General features: G+C 37.7%; 1 protein-coding gene across 3 annotated transcripts in view; it reads left to right on the forward strand.

The window, feature by feature from the left end:
* The first annotated feature begins 2,971 nt into the window (after window positions 1–2,971).
* The window catches only part of DNAI3 (dynein axonemal intermediate chain 3), a 62,816-nt gene continuing 46,784 nt past the window's right edge, over window positions 2,972–19,003 (forward strand). For all 3 annotated transcript variants that reach the window (XM_039838720.1, XM_039838721.1, XM_039838722.1), the window contains exons 1-3: window positions 2,972–3,134; window positions 11,091–11,186; window positions 11,575–11,613. In XM_039838720.1, the coding sequence (XP_039694654.1) occupies window positions 11,105–11,186; window positions 11,575–11,613 (121 nt within the window). In that variant the 5' untranslated portion in view covers window positions 2,972–3,134; window positions 11,091–11,104. The remainder of the gene's footprint in view (window positions 3,135–11,090; window positions 11,187–11,574; window positions 11,614–19,003) is intronic.

The raw sequence follows: 19,003 nt of genomic DNA on the forward strand, positions 1-19,003 counted from the left end.
ATGCAGACAAACAAAAGATTTAAAGATTCCTGTTTAGCATGCTTAACCCTTAGTTTCTGAGCCAACTCTTAAAAAAAAAAAAAAAAAAACCTCTCCAAATGGATATCTCCTTGAGGTATCTCTAAAGAAGAGAAACGGAAAAGCTTAGGGTCTCACCCAAATCACAAGATAATAATCTTTATTTCCTTAAATCTGACTGCAAAGGATTATAAATTTTTTAAAATAAGTTTATTTAAATTAGTTTCAAGTATACAGTACATTGGTTAGACATCTATATTGTTTATAAAATGATATCCCCAATTGCTCCCTCCCTCCCCTGGCCCTCCACTTAGCCATCATATTAATGCTAACTGCATTCCCTGTGCTGTGCTAATTATGAATATTTTTAAGAAAAATAAATTATTTGGAAGAATACCAAGAAACTTTTGTTAGAGAGCTTCTTTCAGATTTGCTTTAAATATATTCAATATATATTTTATTAAATACGCATGTCAAATACACTGCTAGACAGTGGAGATATAAAGGAATGAGACGCTATCCGCATCTTAAAATCCAGTGGGAGAGACATCTATATAAACAAGCTTTTGCAACACAATGTAATATATGGTATAGTGGACAGAGAAAAGGGTCACTAATTCTGTTGGGTACCTGGAGGCTTTGTAGAGACGGTGATATTTGAGCTGGGTCTTGAAAAATAAATAGTTTACCAAGTAACAAAGATGAAGAAAGGAATTACAGAGTGAGGTAGAGGTAGTAGTAGAGGCAGTGAGATGAACAGATGCACAGTTGTGAAAGGTGTAGCATATTTGGGGAGTGGTCAAGAGCTCTGTGTAACCTGAGCTCTGCCTCTCAACCTGGGACTTGCAGGCTCCTGGGCCTGTGCAGGGGTATGCTGTGGGAGAATACAGAATGAGCATGTACAGCTTACTGGGGATTTACTGAGTTTTTTCAATTTTGTGTCATTTAGTTAACAGTGATTTTAGACATTTTTTCCTAGTTTTATTGAGATGTAATTGTCATGACATTGTATAAGTATTTTAGACATTTTTAAAAATTAAAACAAATGAATACATCATAGAACAGAATGAATTATTTATATGAAACAAATTTATCTAACTATTGCAGAAAACTATTTCAAGCTATAACTCCTTTTTCCATCAGCCTGTTACCAACCCCCAACTCCTATGATTTCATGGCCCTGGGCCCTCAGGGACTTTAGTTGAGAAGCACTAGACTAAAATGTGGGTTGAGCCAGGGAGAGGGGCAGGAAATGAGGTTAGGAAAATAACTTATTATCTTCCAAATAGCTTTCAAATATCTTTCAGAACCCTGTTTGTGCAGGGTTTCATATGCCGAATTGAGGATATATAAACAGGGTGATGTCAGGATGGAATCTCTGTAGTAGAACACTCTTTGGTAACTAGAGAGGAGAAGACCAAACAATTCACAAGAGAATATTACTATCATCTAGGTGAGAGATGAGTCATAACTGAAATAAAGCAGAGACAGTGGAGATGGCTAAGAAGAGATGGATTATTTGAGAGATATTTATGAAAGGAAAATGACAGGACTTAGTGACATGTCAGCTGTGGGAAATAGAAGAGAGGTCAGGGAAGACTATCAGATTTCTGGCTCTGCAAACAGTGGATACTATTACCTAAGGTAGAAAGCAAAAGAGGAAAAAAGTTTTCAAAAGATAGCTAAAAGGTAATGAGTTAACTTTTGGCTTTGCTAAGTTGTAATGCCTATGGTACAGTAACTCATTCATTCACTTATTCATTCAATATCTTTAGTTAGCAACTATCGAACGTGGTAAATGAAGTTGAACATGTATTTGGAAATGTGCAATAGGGCCTGGAAATTCAGGTCTAGAATTGAAGAAATATATTAGGTGGAGGGTATAGAAATGGAAGTCACTGATCTTTTTTAAGAGATAGTTGAACCAAAGGGAGTAGATATGATAACACCAGGAGAATGCAGAGTGAGAAAAGGAGACTTAGAGGTGAGCCCAGGGGAATTTTATCTTTCAGTGTCAGTGGAAGAGCCTGGGGAAAGGTTGTCACAAGAATAAATCCTCCTCCCATTTTGTTGGTTTTTAAAAATATCTTTAATAAAATTTATTTTCATTTTGCAAACACTAAGTCATAAATTTGAAAGAATATATATGATCGTGTAAAGTCTTATCTAATTTAGAATCATTGTCTCAGATATCTATAAGCCTCCTCTCAAGTATTTTCATTTAAATGTAAAAAATTAATTTAGACCAATTACAGCAGTCAATTGCATTACCTTATTAAATTCCTCCAACTTACAAATTAGCAGTTATAATTATTTTTAGAGGAAAAAAGGAAACTGCAGAGAGAGGATCTTGGCTGTATGAATCCCATAGGACCCATAACCACATATAAAATGAACCTTGAAGTTACTCAAGGATTTAATCTTCTTCTCCCAAGACTCATACTTCCAGTTTGACTCAAACTCTACACAAAACTTATTCTGGCAAGAGGAAAAGGTAACACGTGAGAAGATAATCGGATCCTATTGTCATCTCTCCACACAGGAATCTAGGCAAGTTCCTAGGAGGGCCCCAGCTCGCCTCTGAGGTATGCAGGGCAGCTGTCCTAAGGATTTTAACTCCACAGTTTTCATATCACCCTTCCCTCCCTGCTGCTGGAGACCACACTCCAGAAGGATTCTCCTTCAGGTACGGTTGCGCTGGACCAAACTTGTCGGACCAAACCTGTCAGACCTTGGGGTCAGGCCGGGCCACTGTCCTCAATATACCTAAGTTGCACAATTCCTTTATTGTAACTGAAAAACTGCGGACCTCGCCCTGTTTCCACGTTACGTGATGTCAGCATCATAGCAACCAATCACAAGCCTGTTCTAAAAGAGACTGTTAGGGAGCGGAGACTGTATTGGTTTCGGTGCTTTGTCAATCTCTGCAGAGTCGCCGCCTCCTTTCTCTTAGCAACAGATGCGTCACAGCAACAGCCTGCTGAGGAGCTGCGATTTGTGCTCTTGGACTTGTTTTTCTGAGAGGAGAGAGTGAAACTTCCATCTTCAACCCCGAAGGAGTTTTTCCCTGGGGTACTGCAAAAAGGCTTCTTTCCCCTTCAGTTTAACAGTATCAGGTAAGGAAAGCTCTAAATGAGAAAGGAGGGTCGGAAAACAAATATTTTACTCACTCTTTCAAGGGCTTGTAACAGTCGCTGTGCCAGCAATGTAAAAAAGTACAAAACTTTCCCTGCTTTCAAAGAACGTCCAGCCTAGCCAGGAGACAAAAATAGCAGAGAAAGCCGTTAACGACACTCTAAGAACTTTGAAGGCAGGTACTTACTATATTTTGTTCACAGGTTGCCTATCCCATTGCCTGGCACAGTGGGGGCTCAATAAATAATGGATGGATGGATGGATGGATGGATGGATGGATGGATGGATGGATGGATGGATGGAAAGGGAAGCAGCACAATCCTGGTTATTTGTCGCTGGTGGGGATCGAAGAAGAAAAGTTTAATGTGGACTGAAGTAGTTAGAGAAGTGACCTCAGGACCATTAAGGGCTGGAGTAGATAAAGTGTGAAGACAATGAAGGGGGAAACATTAACTCTTTGAAAGCAAGGACCTTAGCTTATTCTCCTAGTGACATCCAGTACCTAATTGCTGCTCAATAATTTCTCTCTTGCCCAGTGTATGTTGAATGCTGAATGAATTCAGAGCAATTTTCAGGCACCTATGAGACTGAGGTCCTCTGCTTTTGCAGACCCTGGCATAATTAATTACACTACAGGGTAATTAGAAAGCATCAGGGAGAATAAAATTATTTAAGCCTCTGAGTTAGAAAGTTGAAGAGGCTTCAGAAAGAAGATCATATTGGAGTTGGGCCTTGAAGAATGAGTAAAATTTAAACAAGCAGAGACATGTGTGCATGATGTGGAGCAGGAATGGGGAGAGGAGATTTCCCAGAGGGGGAGATCAGAAGGTCTGGGGACTGTATGGAGAATGGAGAGTAATCCTGTGAGGCTGGAGTAGAACTGGAAAGGTGGATTTGGTGAGGCGGATTGTGAAGGGTTTTAAAGGCTATGCTTACAGTTTAGACTCAATCCTGTTTTGCAAAGTCTGGTCTGCAGATCACCAGTGAAAGACTGCCTGGTAGTGATTTTTTAAATGCAGGCTAACTCAAGCCTGCAGAATCACAGTGGCTCCAGGAAATTTGCATTTCAAATGAGCTCCATTTCTCCACTACTGGAGGAGAATGGGCTGTGGACAATAGAGATCCACATATTCCTCAGTATATAAGGAAGTGACTTGTTAAGATCTGCATTTAGAAAGAGAGCTCTGAAGGCCTACTCTGTAGGTAACTATGCTGATTGAAACAGAGGCAGGGAGTCCTTCCATGATCTACTTGGAAGGTGGGGAGAGGGGAATATGTGGATAAAAAAATAAAGTTCCATATTGATTCTTACTAACTGCTAATTGAAATTAGCAGTTATGTATTTTGTAACAAGCAACAGTAGTTTTTCCAGGACCTGTGACTTTGTCACTTAAAGAAATTAGAGCTCTTTTCATATTACATGACGGATCTTACAGAGATATGATTTTTGCCCATCATATCTTCAAAATTAAGGTAGTAATTAGAATCACTGCTAGACCTTGCTATATAATATGTTAATAAAGGGGCACATACAAAGGGGATCAAATATATGGCAGCTGAAAGAAACTGGACTTTGGGTGGCAAACACACGATAGAATATATAGATGTCAAATTATAATGTACACCTGGATATTATATAATTGTATTAACAAATGTTACCCCAATAAACTTAATTTTTAAAAAGTTAAAAACAAAAAAAGTAAAATAAAGGGGCACATAAATTATTAAAATTAAAAAAATACTTTGATAACTGTATTTCCATAAAATCTGCCTCCCTTTCAATCCCATGTTTTTATTTGATGCACGTGCTTCAGGCTCCCAAAAGGGTTTATAGCACAAAATAGTTAGGAACTTCTGGTATAACAGGACATGTTAAAGGCCTGAACAAGTGGAGGCTATGGGAGAGGCTTAAAATACAGGAGACATTTCAAAGAGAGAAGTGATAGGATAGCATCTACTTAAATGAGTAAATATTCAATATTGGAAAGAGTTGGAAGAAGGTTGGAAGGGGAGAAACAAGTGTAGTAGACTAGTTAGAAACATTGTAGGAACAATTATTTTTGGAGGGTGGATGTTGTATATTTGTCAGAAAATAGTTGAAGAGCCCAGGAGAATCTTGAAGCTTAATCAGGGTCTTGGTGAAGGATGACCAAGGAGAAGTTCTTGGTGACACATTTACCAGACTCCCAAGATGTTAGTCTTGGGTCATATTTTAAATCTTTGTTTAAAAAAAAAGGGGGTGGGGGTGGGGGGGGAAGCAAGCATGATGAGCTTACAAGGAAGGTGGGGAGAGGGGAATATATGGATAAAAAAATAAAGTTACATATTGATTCTTACTAACTGCTAATTGAAATTAGCAGTTATGTATTTTGCAAGCATGATGAGCTTACAAATACTTTGAGAAGAGAAAAGAGGATGATAATCACCTGGACAAAGTTGGTTAATTGAAGAATTGGGGACATAATACTTTCTAAGGAAAAACTCTAGATGGAAAGAAGGTGCTAGTGCTACAGGTCTGCTTAGAATTAAAGATCTCATAACTGAGAGTAAGCCACATATGCATACAGACAACAAATGGGAACATGTAAGCAGGTGTGTGCATTACAGCAGATAAAGTAAAGAGGGGGAGCTAATAACTGTTTAAATCGCTGTATTACCCAATTATAATTTGTGTCACCTATTCCTTTATCTCCAGTAGTTATTCTCCTAATAATAAAAGTATCATAAAAGATAGTCACAGACAAGTCTTGAAAGTTAGTTTGGAAGCAGGTCGTTGATAGTTCTGAATGCAATGTTCCTTGTAATCAGTGGAGTGCCAGCACAGGTTTTGAACTGTGACATGAAGGACTTACCTAGTACTCAAGTCTTTGTCACTCTCTAATGTTTTTTACTATTAATGTGGAAGGTATTTTGGGATGGACAAAGAAAGGTATTTTGGGATGGACAAATTAATTTACAAAGAAAATAAGTGGTTTTAATATTAAAAAATACTTAAATGGAATGCTTAAATGTTTATGTTTTATCTTTCACAAATTCTTTTTGAAATTCAATCAACTATAATGGCTTTGCAAACCAATTGTAATACAAGCCACTGAGGTAGGCATAACCTTTGCTTTAGGAATAGATGAAATGTAACTTCTGCTACTCATAATAATAATGAATTTTCTTCAGTTGGAAAAAGGAAAAATGTGGTGAGCATTTCATAGTAATCTTAATAAAGTGATATCTGTATTGAAAATCTTTTATGACCTTTTACTAGTCAACTTAACGGGAAAATTTTTGGAAAATGTAGTACAGCACATTCACTACATGATATATGCAATTAATTTTGTAGGGAAAAAAGTAAGCCCTATTTTAATTCAGAAGTATCTTTTGTTTGAGATTTAGTTTTAAAAAGAAAATCTGCATGAAAATAAACCTTGAATAAGTGTGCTTTTTGAAATTCTGCTGACAACATTATTCATTTCATTTAGATATCTCCAACTAAAAATGTTTTATTTTATAGACACAATATTGATAGGGTTTTTATTATTTGCAATTACTAAAATAAAGTATACAGTTTTGCGTGAAACACAAATACAATGTAAGGTAGCTACTCTCAACATAATCTTTTCTTTTCAATTTAGAATATTTCACCAGGCTGACCTCAGTTAATGAACTTTTCCAACATGATGCCTAGCAACTTAGATACTGTGCTTTTTAATTAAGAAGGAATTGGACCTCTAAAAACCTATAGAACAATTTGGTCTTCCTTTGTCCTAGGTCACTAGTCAATATCTTATACATAAGAGATAATTAATATTTGTGAAATTAGTAAATGAGCTGTTCCTGTAAGGTTGCTCAAATTTCATGTTTGCTCCAATTTTGTCACCTAATGTACAGCTGGAAAATTGATTTGTTTTCCCTAAAAATTGGAAACTGAACCAAATTACCCACAGATCATTTAACAGCAGCATTTGAAAAGAACTGGGCACATGTGATCACTTTGGCGATTTATTGGGATGATTGTTTTAAACTGATACCTACATATTCAAGCTTAAAATAATGCAGCACCTAATCCCTGGAAACTGTAAATATGTTACCATACATGGCAAAGAGGAATTAAGGTTGCAGATGGAATTAAAGTTGCTAATCAGCTGAACTTAAAATTGTAAAATAAAAAGACTATTCCATATTATCTAGGTGGGCGCAATCACAGAGTCCTATAAAGTGGAAGAGGGAGGAAGAAGAGGTCAGAGTAAGCTATGTGAGAAGGACTTAACCTGGCTTTGAATGTGGGAGAAGAGAACCCACAATCCAAGAAATGCAGGTGGCCTCTAGAAACTGGAAAAGTCAAGGAAAAACATTTTCCTGTAGAGCCTCTGAAGAAAGGAACACAGCCCTGCTTATAACTTGATTTTAGCCTAATGAGATCGGTGTCAGACTTCTGAACTACAGAACTATAAAATAACAAATCTATATTGTTTTAATACTCAAAATTTGTGGTAATTTGTTACAGCAACAATAGAAAGCTAACCCAGCACGCATATAGGTTATTCCATAGATCATTAGGCAAAAAGCCTTTTGCTTAGACTAGAAATTCATGAGCTAAAGAAGGTCAGAAGGGAAAGGGGGAAAGAAGGAATCATTAATTCAAACTTTTTTTTTAGTATGTACAACTGTGCCAATTATGGAGGTTACATCCTCTCAGAGTTCACAGTCTAGTTAACAGGCTAACTTCACACCATGCTGTCAATTTCTTAGGCAAAACTCATTAAAGACATCTTCGATCCTTTTCTTTCTCTCAGACTATATCCAAGTCATCCGCACATCCTATTGGCTCTACTTAGAAAATATACTCAGAATTCAATCACTTTTCCATACTGCTATCACCTCCCCATTCTAAGTTGCTATCACCTCTCTCTTGGATGATTGAATATCTGTTAATTGGATTCCCTTCTTCAGCCCTTTCTTCGCTGCAGTCTTTTCAACACAGCAGCCACGGTGATTCTTAAAATGTGAGTTAGATCAAGTAATGTAACTCCTAAGCTTAAAATCATCCAATAACTCCCCACTTCATTCAGAGTAAAAGCCCAAGTCCTTATATATGACCTAGTCCCCTTGAGGTATGTTATTTAATTAGATCATATTATATAATGTTACTGAGATTTGGGGGACATTTGTTACTGCAGCAAAGCTGAGTAATATATACCACCATCACTTCTCTGACCAACTTCATTTCCTAATCTTCCCCTCGTTCACTTTGCTCCCGCCATCATGATCTTCTTGCTGTTTTCTTAAATGTGCCGTGCATCCAGAATCTGTTCCCTCTGCCTCAGAATCTGTTCCCTCTGCCTGAAAATACACTTCTTCTCCCAGATATCTGAATTTCTGTCTTCCTCCCTTCTTTTAGGCCTCTGTTCCAATGTTACTTAAGTGAAGCCTTCCCTGATTGTCCCACATAAAATTGCAACATCCCTACTCCTACAATCTCCCTCCTCTTCCTACTTGATTTTCTCCTTAATAGTTAATTGCCACCTAAAGTACTAGTTATTTTGCTCCTTTGTTTGCTCTTTATCTCCCCGCTTAAATGTAGGGTCTATCAGGGCACGGGTTTTGCCTCTTTTGTTCACTGCTATATTCCTTACACCTAGGATAGTATCTGGTGCATCATAGCTGCTCAGTAAATATTTGTGGAATGAATAGTAATGATAATGGTGGTGAGTGAAGGAGTGTGTGTGTGTGTGTGTGTGTGTCTTTAGATTGAATCCCAGTGGAGTTTAGAGTGTTAAGTCAAATGGAGCTGGAATAGAATATGGAGAGGGGTACATTTATAAAGAATATTTTGAAAAAAAAAAGACTAGGTCCAAGATTTGAAATTATGCTAAGGCTAGAAAGTGAGACAGACACTTGACAAGCTAAAGAGTTTGGTCAGAGCCACCTATGTCAGAATATTAAAAAAGTAGAAATTTCTAAATTGTCAGAATCATAAAAATGCTGATTAAATTATTAAAACATACATTCCCCCCCCAAAAAAAAATACATTTCTAGGTAAGACAATGACTTTAAATAGCTTCATTTGTAAAGAAACACAGTAAATAATTACCTTTGAATCCAAGGGATAGTCCCGTAAAAAGGAGTAGGCATTGGAGCCAGACCACTGGGGCTCACACCCTGCCTCCACCACTCTCGGCTTATAGGTCCCCTTAGGCAAGTTACCTGATCTCTTGGGGCCTCTGTTTTCACATCATAGAATGAAGATGAAGATAATGGCATTAATAAAATGCCTATCTAAAAGGATGGTTAAAATTAAATTAAAAATACCTGTAAATCACTTTGAACCATGCTTGGCACATAGCACTCAACAAGCATGAGCTATCATTATTACCATTTGGTATCATGACAAGGACCTTGGCCAGTGTTATGTTCTGTAAAAATTGATGAACGAGTCCACAGAAAAAGTTCATGCAAAAAAATCTGAAGGAAAAAATGTATCTGCCAAGTTAGACACACATATCCATACTTTCGTCAAGATTTAGCAATAGAGGGACTAGGCATAAAATAAAACTCATGTTATTTTGACTGTGAGCAATTGTAGGGTGTCAGACCAAACCACCCCAAGATGAGTCTTAGTGGTATGCGGGTTGTTTTGAGCTAAAGGCAACCAAAACCCTGCAGGCTCAAGAGAAACTGCTGTTCCCCTTATCGCTTATTTAAAATAATTTAAATTAGGAGCCTGGCCCACGATGAGTTAAAACCAGAAATGACTTTTAATCCATCTATACGGCAGGACAACTAACAATTAATCAACATGTGCTCTCTCTGTAATGATGACCTTCTGAAGCCCCAAAGTGCATTATCCACCCCTAGCTCATGATATCATGTGTACCTCAATGTCCCTTTCTGTCTCTGAACCTCTCGTGCATGTGGGGTCTCTGACTCTCTCATGTATGTGATGTTCCCATACCTATGTGTGTATTAAATTTGGTTATTTTCTCTGGTAAATCTGTCTCATGTCTATTTGAATGTTAGAACAGCCAGAAGAACCTTGAGGGCAGAGGAAAGTTTCTTTCTCCCCCACACTGTGAAATAATATTCGACCTGTCTTGGTTTATTAAAATGAGGCAAAGAGTGTGAGATGACTGAGTAGATGATGATGATGCCTTAAATCTTCACAACCGCCTTGTGAGATGGGTTTTATTATTATTTCCATTAAACAGATGAATAAACTGAGACTTAGAAGATCAATAATTTGCCCCCGGGTCACTTAGATGGTAAAAGGTAGCGCATATTTTTAAATCCTTCTGGTCAGACTCCTAAAATCACGCTCCTAACCATTTAACAAGATGGGACAAAGGTGAGCAATGAGGAGATGATAAGGATTTGGTATCATGACAAAGACCTTGGCCAGTGTTAATATCCTGTCAAAACTTATGAACAATTCCACAGAAAACTTTTGGAGGCATCCTCTGACAGAGCAAATAAGGACACGATGGTTACATGTACGCATGCTAGGACGAAAGTACTATTTAAATTATGTTAGCTTTAACGTTGTGAGCCTGCGTCTGCCCATGGACTCTACACCTGTCTTTGTAGCTGGGATAACTGCCAGCAAGCAGTGGGCAAGGCAGCACAGAGACTCCCTGGGAGGGGAATTGCAGCAGAAGGCGGGGAACCAGTGTCCTCTGTGTTGTTTCCAAGGCAGGACCTGCAACTGAAACCATGAAGCGTTAGCAGGTCACTTCCTTGTGCTTCAGCTGAATGACTCCCCTGGAAGGACAAGATTTTATCAGTCAGATTGTTGTTGCAATCGACCTTTGGCCTCAGAACATGCGTTCTATGGAGATACATGTTGATTTATCAGAACTTAGAAAATGTATTATGTTTACCGAATGATAATGTTTACTATTCAAAACTGTAAACCAGACATTCACTAATGATATTCTCTCTTTGCGCAGCCTGAGTCAGAACCATGGCTCCAAAATCCCAACAAAGAGGGAACTCAGGAGGCCAAAAACGGTCAAAACGTGTCAAAACTAAGGAAGAATTTCGTGGTAGGATTGTTTTCTTGGTGATGGGTTTTTATGGCTTTAGTATTTGTACATGTATTAGCAGCCAAATTGATCATGGTTTTATGTATCAAATAAACTTAAATATTTTTTTCTGTTATAAAGCCAAACACAAATGGAATTTTAAATGTGGGGATTTATTCTTATTTGTATTCATTTCATTACAATATCAATTAAATGCCAAATAACGAATGCCATCGGAAACATATAATTAAGAGAGAATTCTGTGAGAGAGACAATTATTTAGATTCAGCTTAAGTATTCATCGTGTATTTGCATTTGTTTTGTTTCAAGACTCGGTAAAAAATTGTAAAAAACTAAGATATATATTTGATTCAAAATGTAAACTTGACATCATTTTGTTATATTCTAGTTAATGAAGAAGTGGAACCTGTAAATATGGAGAACATGGGTAAGTGGAAATACAATTTAGAAATTATATCCCCAGTTTTATATTTTAATATACAATAAATAAGTGAGACCACTACAAACTGAAGCAATTAATCAAAATGTACATGGACTAAAGTTACATCATGTCATTTAGAATATAAAATGAAAAATTTTTAAAGGAAGAATGAAAGTTAAGAGTGGAAGAGAATTTCAAATTGAGAAATAGACTTGAGGCAAGCAGTCCCTTCAAAATCCAACATTGTATGATTATTGAGAGAACTTTTGTAATTATGAAGTGTGGTAAGTCTGCAAGTTATTACTTTTATTAGAATAGTATTTTAAAACTCTGGCTCATGGGTAATATTTATCTGTACTTCATAGTAAGATTCCACTATTTCAAGGAGAAAGGCTGATTTTTAAGCAAATAAACCAGAACTTAGACACCCAAACTAATGTTCCTACTTTTGGAGGCTAAATAACTAATGGGACTTAGTTTTTGTTGTTGTTGGAACTCTCTTAGAGTTGCCTTAGATGATGTACTTCATGTTTGAAAACAAAGGAAAGAGCAAAGGTGAAAAAGAGAAAGATCTAAAAGCCTTATAGGCTATTGTGAAGATTTTGGCTTTTTATCATAGGGAGCTATTGGCAGCATTTAAGCAGAGGAATGACATGACCTGACTTAGGGCTTTACTTGGGTCACCCTGGCTACTCTGTTGAGAATGGCAGGGGCAAGGACAAATAGTTAGGAAACTATTGCAACAATTCAGGAAAGAGGCGGTGGTGGCTTGGGCCAAGGTGACAGAGAGGGCGGAGATGTGGAGTGCAAAGGTGGGGAGACGCTGGGAAGATGTCACCTAACAGTAAGTGACCCTGGAACAGGCTATGCTGCCCACAAATATTCATTGGTTTAATGAATGTACCACCTAGAAACGTGGGAGTCATTTTTGATCCCTTCTTCCCCCTCAGCACCTCCCAACTTGCATTTAAATCATCCCCACTCCTATCAATTCCACCTCAAACCCACTCATTTCACATTATCTCTTCGTCTACAACTTTAGTCCAAACCTCCAGATCCCTCTCTTAGATTAGTTCCTTAGTTCTTAACTGGTATCACTGCTTCCACTCAGCCTCCTTCAATCCACTCTGCACACAGCAACCTGCCATGTCTCTTTCCTGCTTAAACTCTCCCATGGCTTTTCTTTGTCCTTATAAGTGGTCCTGGCTTCACCTTCCCCTCTGATCTTTTCTTCTCATCTCTCCCTCCATCCACAGTTCACCAATCTTGCCAAGCACAGAACATAACAAACTTGTTCCTGCCTCAGGCTTGTTGCTCTTGCTCCAGATGCCCAGATAGATCTTCCCCAGTTCTTTATACAGCTATCGCCTTCTCATCATTCATATCCAGACTCCAATCCCTTTCTGTAAGAGGCATTTCCTGAAGGCTTCTCTCTCACTTAGTACCCTTGCCTTCATAGCACTTATCATAATTCTGAAGTTCAAGTACAGTCGATTCTCATTATTCATAAAAATTCTATACAGTTGTGACCACTGAATTAGCAAGTACTGAACCATTGCTCTTAGACGGAATACGGGGTTAGGTTTTGGTCACATTATTTTCATTAACCAGTTAATAGATAACCTTGTTTAACGTGTTTTTCTGTTTAAACACATCTTATTTAATACATATTGTTGATTCATTACATTTAACTCACAGGCAACAGCCCTGTATGTAACTCATGCCTTAATGATACTTACCTAATACATGTATTTTCTCTGAAAGGTACATAACAGCCTTCTTGCTCTTAGGAACACTAGAACACTTCAGCACCACACTGGGGGACATTTTAAATAGCAGAATCACCAATAAAAAGCACCAAAATATAAAAAATATGGCATTAAATAGACAGTGGAAAGGACACTTGTTTATGGTATGATAGCTGATATAAGGTGGCAGAATATCATCTTGTTTCACCTCAGCAGGCAATGTGCACACTGGACAACTCAAGTTTTTTGCTTCTCTAACCATGTCCACTAATGAGTGTAAAAGTGCCACAATTATTAATTTTAGGGGTACAAATAAATTTTAGCAAGCGAATTTTAATTCATGAATTAAAATTTGTGAATGATGAAGATATTTGTTTATGCATTTGTAATCTACTCTCTCTCAGACAGACAGACAGACACAGACACACACACACACACACACATACACACACGATCCAGGGAAACGGAATCTCTCTTGTTCACCACTGTACCCCAATGCTTAGAATACATCTTGATACATAATAAACAATAAATATTTGTTGATGGATTAATTGAATAAATAAATGAATAACTTGCTTTCTCTGTTCTTTCTGTCTAAATAAAAGGGATCCACAGACTAGCTGAACAACTGTCTCCTAAGGGCCTAAAGGGCAATGTTTAGAGGTTTCTAGAGAGTACATATAACTTTTACACACAGCTAACATTTATGGAGCAACAGCTTTGTGCCAGACATTCTCCCCTTGTCCTTTTAGGTCTACAAAGTAAACATTATTATGGGCACTACAAGATGGACGTGCTGTGACTTCCAAAAGTTAAATAATTTACCAAATTATAATTATAAGCCATATTTTAATACAAATTAGAGTACCAGTGGAGTATTGATTGCCTGTTGCTACTGTAATACCACAAATTTGTTTTCCTACAGTTTTGGAAGTAGGAGTCTGAAATTACTTTTACTGGGCTAAGTCAAGATTTTAGCAGGACTGTTTCCTCCTGGAGTCACTGAAGGGTTGGATAATCTGTTTCCTTATCTTTTTTAGCTAAAGATCCCCCATATTCATTGACTCTTAGCCCCTCCCTCTGTCTTTGAAGGCATCAGCATAGCATCTTCTAATCTTTCTCTCTTTGACCTCTGCCTCCCTGAAACACCTCCTTCCTTCACCTCTACCCACCTGCTTTCCTCTTATAAGGACCCTTGGGATTACACTGGGCCCACCTCAGGGACCAATAATCTCCCCATCTCAAGATCATTAACTTAATCACATCTGCAAGTTCCTCTTGTTATATAAGGTAACATATCCACAGGTGTCAGGAATTAGGATATGGACATCTTTGGAGGGTGGGGAAGGGACATTATTCTGTTTACTATAAGTGATTCATAACACAGGTTTTGGAATTGGACAGACCTGGTTCACATCATAATTCTGCCACTTAATGACTCTGCGGCCACAAATGACTTCACCTCTCTGAGACTACTTCCTCATTTGAAGAATAAGTTAGTAATACTCACCTCATGAAATTTTTGCAGAAGTTAAATTAGGTAGTACATGCACATTTTCTTATGACAAAGGTTCACCTTAACTGTTGTTACTATAAAAAAAAAAGAAAAACGCAACAAGTCTGAAAGCCCTCTCTAAAATGTAATGATTACCAGTGATGCAGTATCGACAACCATGAAGACTTGTACATTAAAATAACGTGTTAGAAGTAAATTATATAAATGTCTAATCACTATATTGGACACCTGAGACTAATATAATAATGTGTGTCAACTGTAATTGAAAAATAAAAAATTATTAAAAAAATAAAACAATGTTAGAGGGTGATCACTTCATAAGGTATAAAAATGTCTAATCACTGTGTTGTATACTTGAAACTAACATAATATTGTATGTCAACTGTAATTGAAAAAATAAATTAAAAAAGATATTATAAAGATAGAGAAATAAATGTGAATGGAGATTCCAAAAATATATCCACATGTGTATGATCAATTGATTTTCATAGTACAAAGTACAAAGGCGATTTCAAAGTACGAAGGCAATTCAGTGGAGAAAGGATAGTGTCTTTGACCAATGATGCTGGAACAATTGGATATCTATATGCAAAAAGAAGTAAACTTCAATCCACACCCCACCTCATACACAAAAATTAATTCAAATGGATCGTAAATCTAAATGTAAAACCAACTATTATAAAACTTTTAGAAGACAACATAGGAAAAAATCTTGTGAACTTAGGTTAGGCAAAGATATCACACCCAAAGCCATAAATCTTAAGAAATCTTTGCCTGATTGATTTTTTCTTTTATGGATTACTAGTCAGAAATATAAAGAAATGAACCATCGCTGCGTGCAACAAGATGAATGAGTCTCAAAATGATTATGCTGACTAAAAGAAGACAAACAAAGAGTATATACCATGCAATATAACTTAAAATATTCCATAAAAAGCAAACTAATCTATAGTAATGAAAAGCAGATGAGAAGTTGCCTGGGGGTGAGGATGGGTGCTGGGAGGGAAAAGCAGAAGGAAACTGGGGACTATGGATGTGTTCTTTATCTCAGTTGTGGTGATAGTTTCATGGGTATACGCATATATTTAACAAACCATACACTTTAAATATGTACAGCTTATTATTTGTCAATTACATCTCAATAAAACTTTTTTTGAAAAGTAAACAGCAACCAAAATTAAAAAAAAAAAAGACACAGATGAAATGCATGAGAGTTATTTAAATTAACTCTGTTTCAATATGCAGGGATGATTTGTATTGCACAGGGCTCTTCCTTATACACAGAAAACTTTTGGAGACATTCTCTGACTACAAATAAGGAGTGCATTGTGTAGAGCTTGAGGGTCTTTGGCATCTGCTATATCAGTCTGTTAAGCAAATAACTGCCATTCACTGCATCCTATGGAATGTAATCCCTGTTACCTTCCTGACTGTGTATGGAGAAGGAGCAGGACCCTGTACTGTGCTCTACTGTGTTCACATATTAGAGAGAAAGTATAGTGTTGGGAAGCAGGAGAGAATCCCCCACCCTACCCTTCTTTTGTTCTTGTGGCTAAACTAGTTAATAAAATGATAAAATTGACACAAGACTAGATTAACAAGAGGAAAAAAAACAATTTAATACATGGGCACAGGAGAATCACGATATGATGCTCAGATCATAAAATGAAGTTCAAAGAAATGATCGAACTAGACACCTTTTCTTATACTTCTTAGAGAAACAATGCATTTGTGAGAAATTGACAGAACAAGGAAAGTTAGTACTCATTAGAAACGAATCTAAGCAAGGTTTGGGTACTGGTTAATGAAGACTCTAAACAGAGTTTGGGCTTAGGTAGTAAGTTAGTAAAGGCATTACAAAGTTTGTACACACTTTTTTGACTCTGGATTTTATAACTCTTGCAATAAGTTTGTCTCGATCTTTCATGATTAGGAAGGGCACTATCATGGAGATTTATTTCCTGCTTTTAGTGGGGCAATGAGGAGTCAGAGAGCTCCTCCTGCTCCTACGGCTTCTTAGGTGATTTTATTCAAAATTATCGACATGCCATTGAGAGATATCTTGGGGCAACCTGTCCTGGGCCCTGACAATAGCATGGTAGTTAGAATGCAGGGACCTTGGTTTGAATACCAGCTCCCCTATTTCCAGCTCTTTGCCCCTGACCTTGGATACGTTATTTGAACTCTGTGGATCTCAGTTTCTTCATCTAAAAAGATGGAGATAACTATCATAACCACCTCAAGAGTGTTGCTATAAAGATTAAATGAATTAATAATACATAAAAAGTGCTTAGAACAGCACCTGGCACACAGCAGGTACTCTACAGATGTTACTATAAGTAACTGTTATTCATTCACCACCCTAGCCTGGCACTCTATCCAGCTGGTCTTGCCCTCTTGGCAGGACTTTTGACCTCTGTAAGTTTCAGGAGACCCCGCAGGCCTTCTCCACTGCTTCAACATCTTTCTCACCCTCCTGAGCAACCAACATCCCACTCTACTGGAGGTGTAACTGAGCCCAAAGTCCATCTCATTGCTAATTGCCATAGCCTTATTGTTATTTACTGGGGTTTTTGTCTTCAGTGTGGGCCTTAAAGCCTACATAATAGCAATTCTTTTACTGAATTTTGCCCGAGACCCTTGGGGGTGTCCGGAAGCATCAGACCTTGCTCCGTTCAGTTTGGCCATTGTTTGTGTGAAGCATAAAGGTAGTAGACTATAGGAGTTTAGCTACCAGTTGCCTGAAGTTATTATTGATTACCGATAGCAGCTAGAAACAGTCTACTAGTTTTACTAACTTAAAGATAAAGAAAAAATTAAATCCTATGTTAAAGTTGCCTTGAAAAAGTCCAATTAATGTGAAAGGATTATTCTAGGGGAAATATCCAGCTAGTAGCATTCGAAGCATGTTTAGTGGGGGCAGGTGACATAGAACACAATTTTTGTCACTGTCTTTCCTGTTCCTTAGATGGTAGAAAGCCTCTAGTCTTTGTGAATGCTTCCGTTTATGAAAGATGACTACCTCTTTTCTGGCACTAGCTTGGCATGAGACTCACAGTTCCACCTAGTGGTTTGTAAAGGCAAAATCGCAGAACTTTTATTGTTCATTACACACTATACAAATTACTGTTGATGGAATGTTTTCAAAGGATAATTTGTATGTGAACCAAATCCGTAGTTGCTTATTGAGCATCTCTTGCATTCCAGAAGTTAGGGTTAGTATTTTGAAGAAGATAAAAATGGGCAGTTTGTCCCTAATTTATGAACAATTTGTATTCCAAATGTTTATTATGCCGAGTGATTACAATTTGGAATATAATCAGTTTTATACATACAATCATTAAAACCTCAAAATTACCTGAATACTCGTATCATAGAGCCACTAAAGTGAGGAGTAAATATTTCTGTGGGACAATAAATTCAAAATTCCAACTTGAGAGGCAACTTGCACTTCTCCCCAAGGCGGTGCACCTGTAGAGAAATGAGAAGAGATAACAGGACATCCAAGTGTGCAGGGTCTGAAGAAGATGGGAGTGGGCTCTAGGACCCTGGTAGCATGGAGTTGGGGGAGGGATTTCTGGAGGCAGAATCAGAGCTGAGACTGGGGTGGTGGAAGCTGATGGTGATAAGAAGTGTATGACAATAAGAAGGCTTGAGAGAGGGGATGGCAACAGGTAAAACGACACCTTATCCTCCTCCCTATCCTAGGGCCTGTGGCTGCTCAGGACGGGCCTGGGTTGGAGAGAAAGGAACAGCAAGAACTGAAATGGAAGCCTCTTGAACCTCACCTCCCTCCTCTTCTGAGGACAATCCTGAGACTAGGGAACCAGAAGAGGGAAAAAGGATACCCTACCTCACCCTTCTCTCTATTTCCAAGGGTTTACTAATGCAACCTAATTAGGAAGTCTGCAGCTTTAAAATGTGGAGAACTGAGTAACAAGTTTGACTGTGAAAAAAAGGCACCATGGGGAGCTGAGATACCTACATAGGATCAAGAGAAGCTTTCTTTAAAATGGGCATGCAAGGGGAAAACAACATAGAGTTAGGAAAAGTTGAAGGGAGAGCAATAGTGAGTGGATGAGTCTCAATGGCTGAGAAGAGTGGAAAGGGGCGGGCAGGTCTTTGGAGTGGA

The sequence above is a fragment of the Pteropus medius genome, unplaced genomic scaffold (genome assembly GCF_902729225.1).
Source record: "Pteropus medius unplaced genomic scaffold, Ma_sr-lr_union100, whole genome shotgun sequence".
In the NCBI taxonomy this organism is placed as follows: Eukaryota; Metazoa; Chordata; class Mammalia; order Chiroptera; family Pteropodidae; genus Pteropus; species Pteropus medius.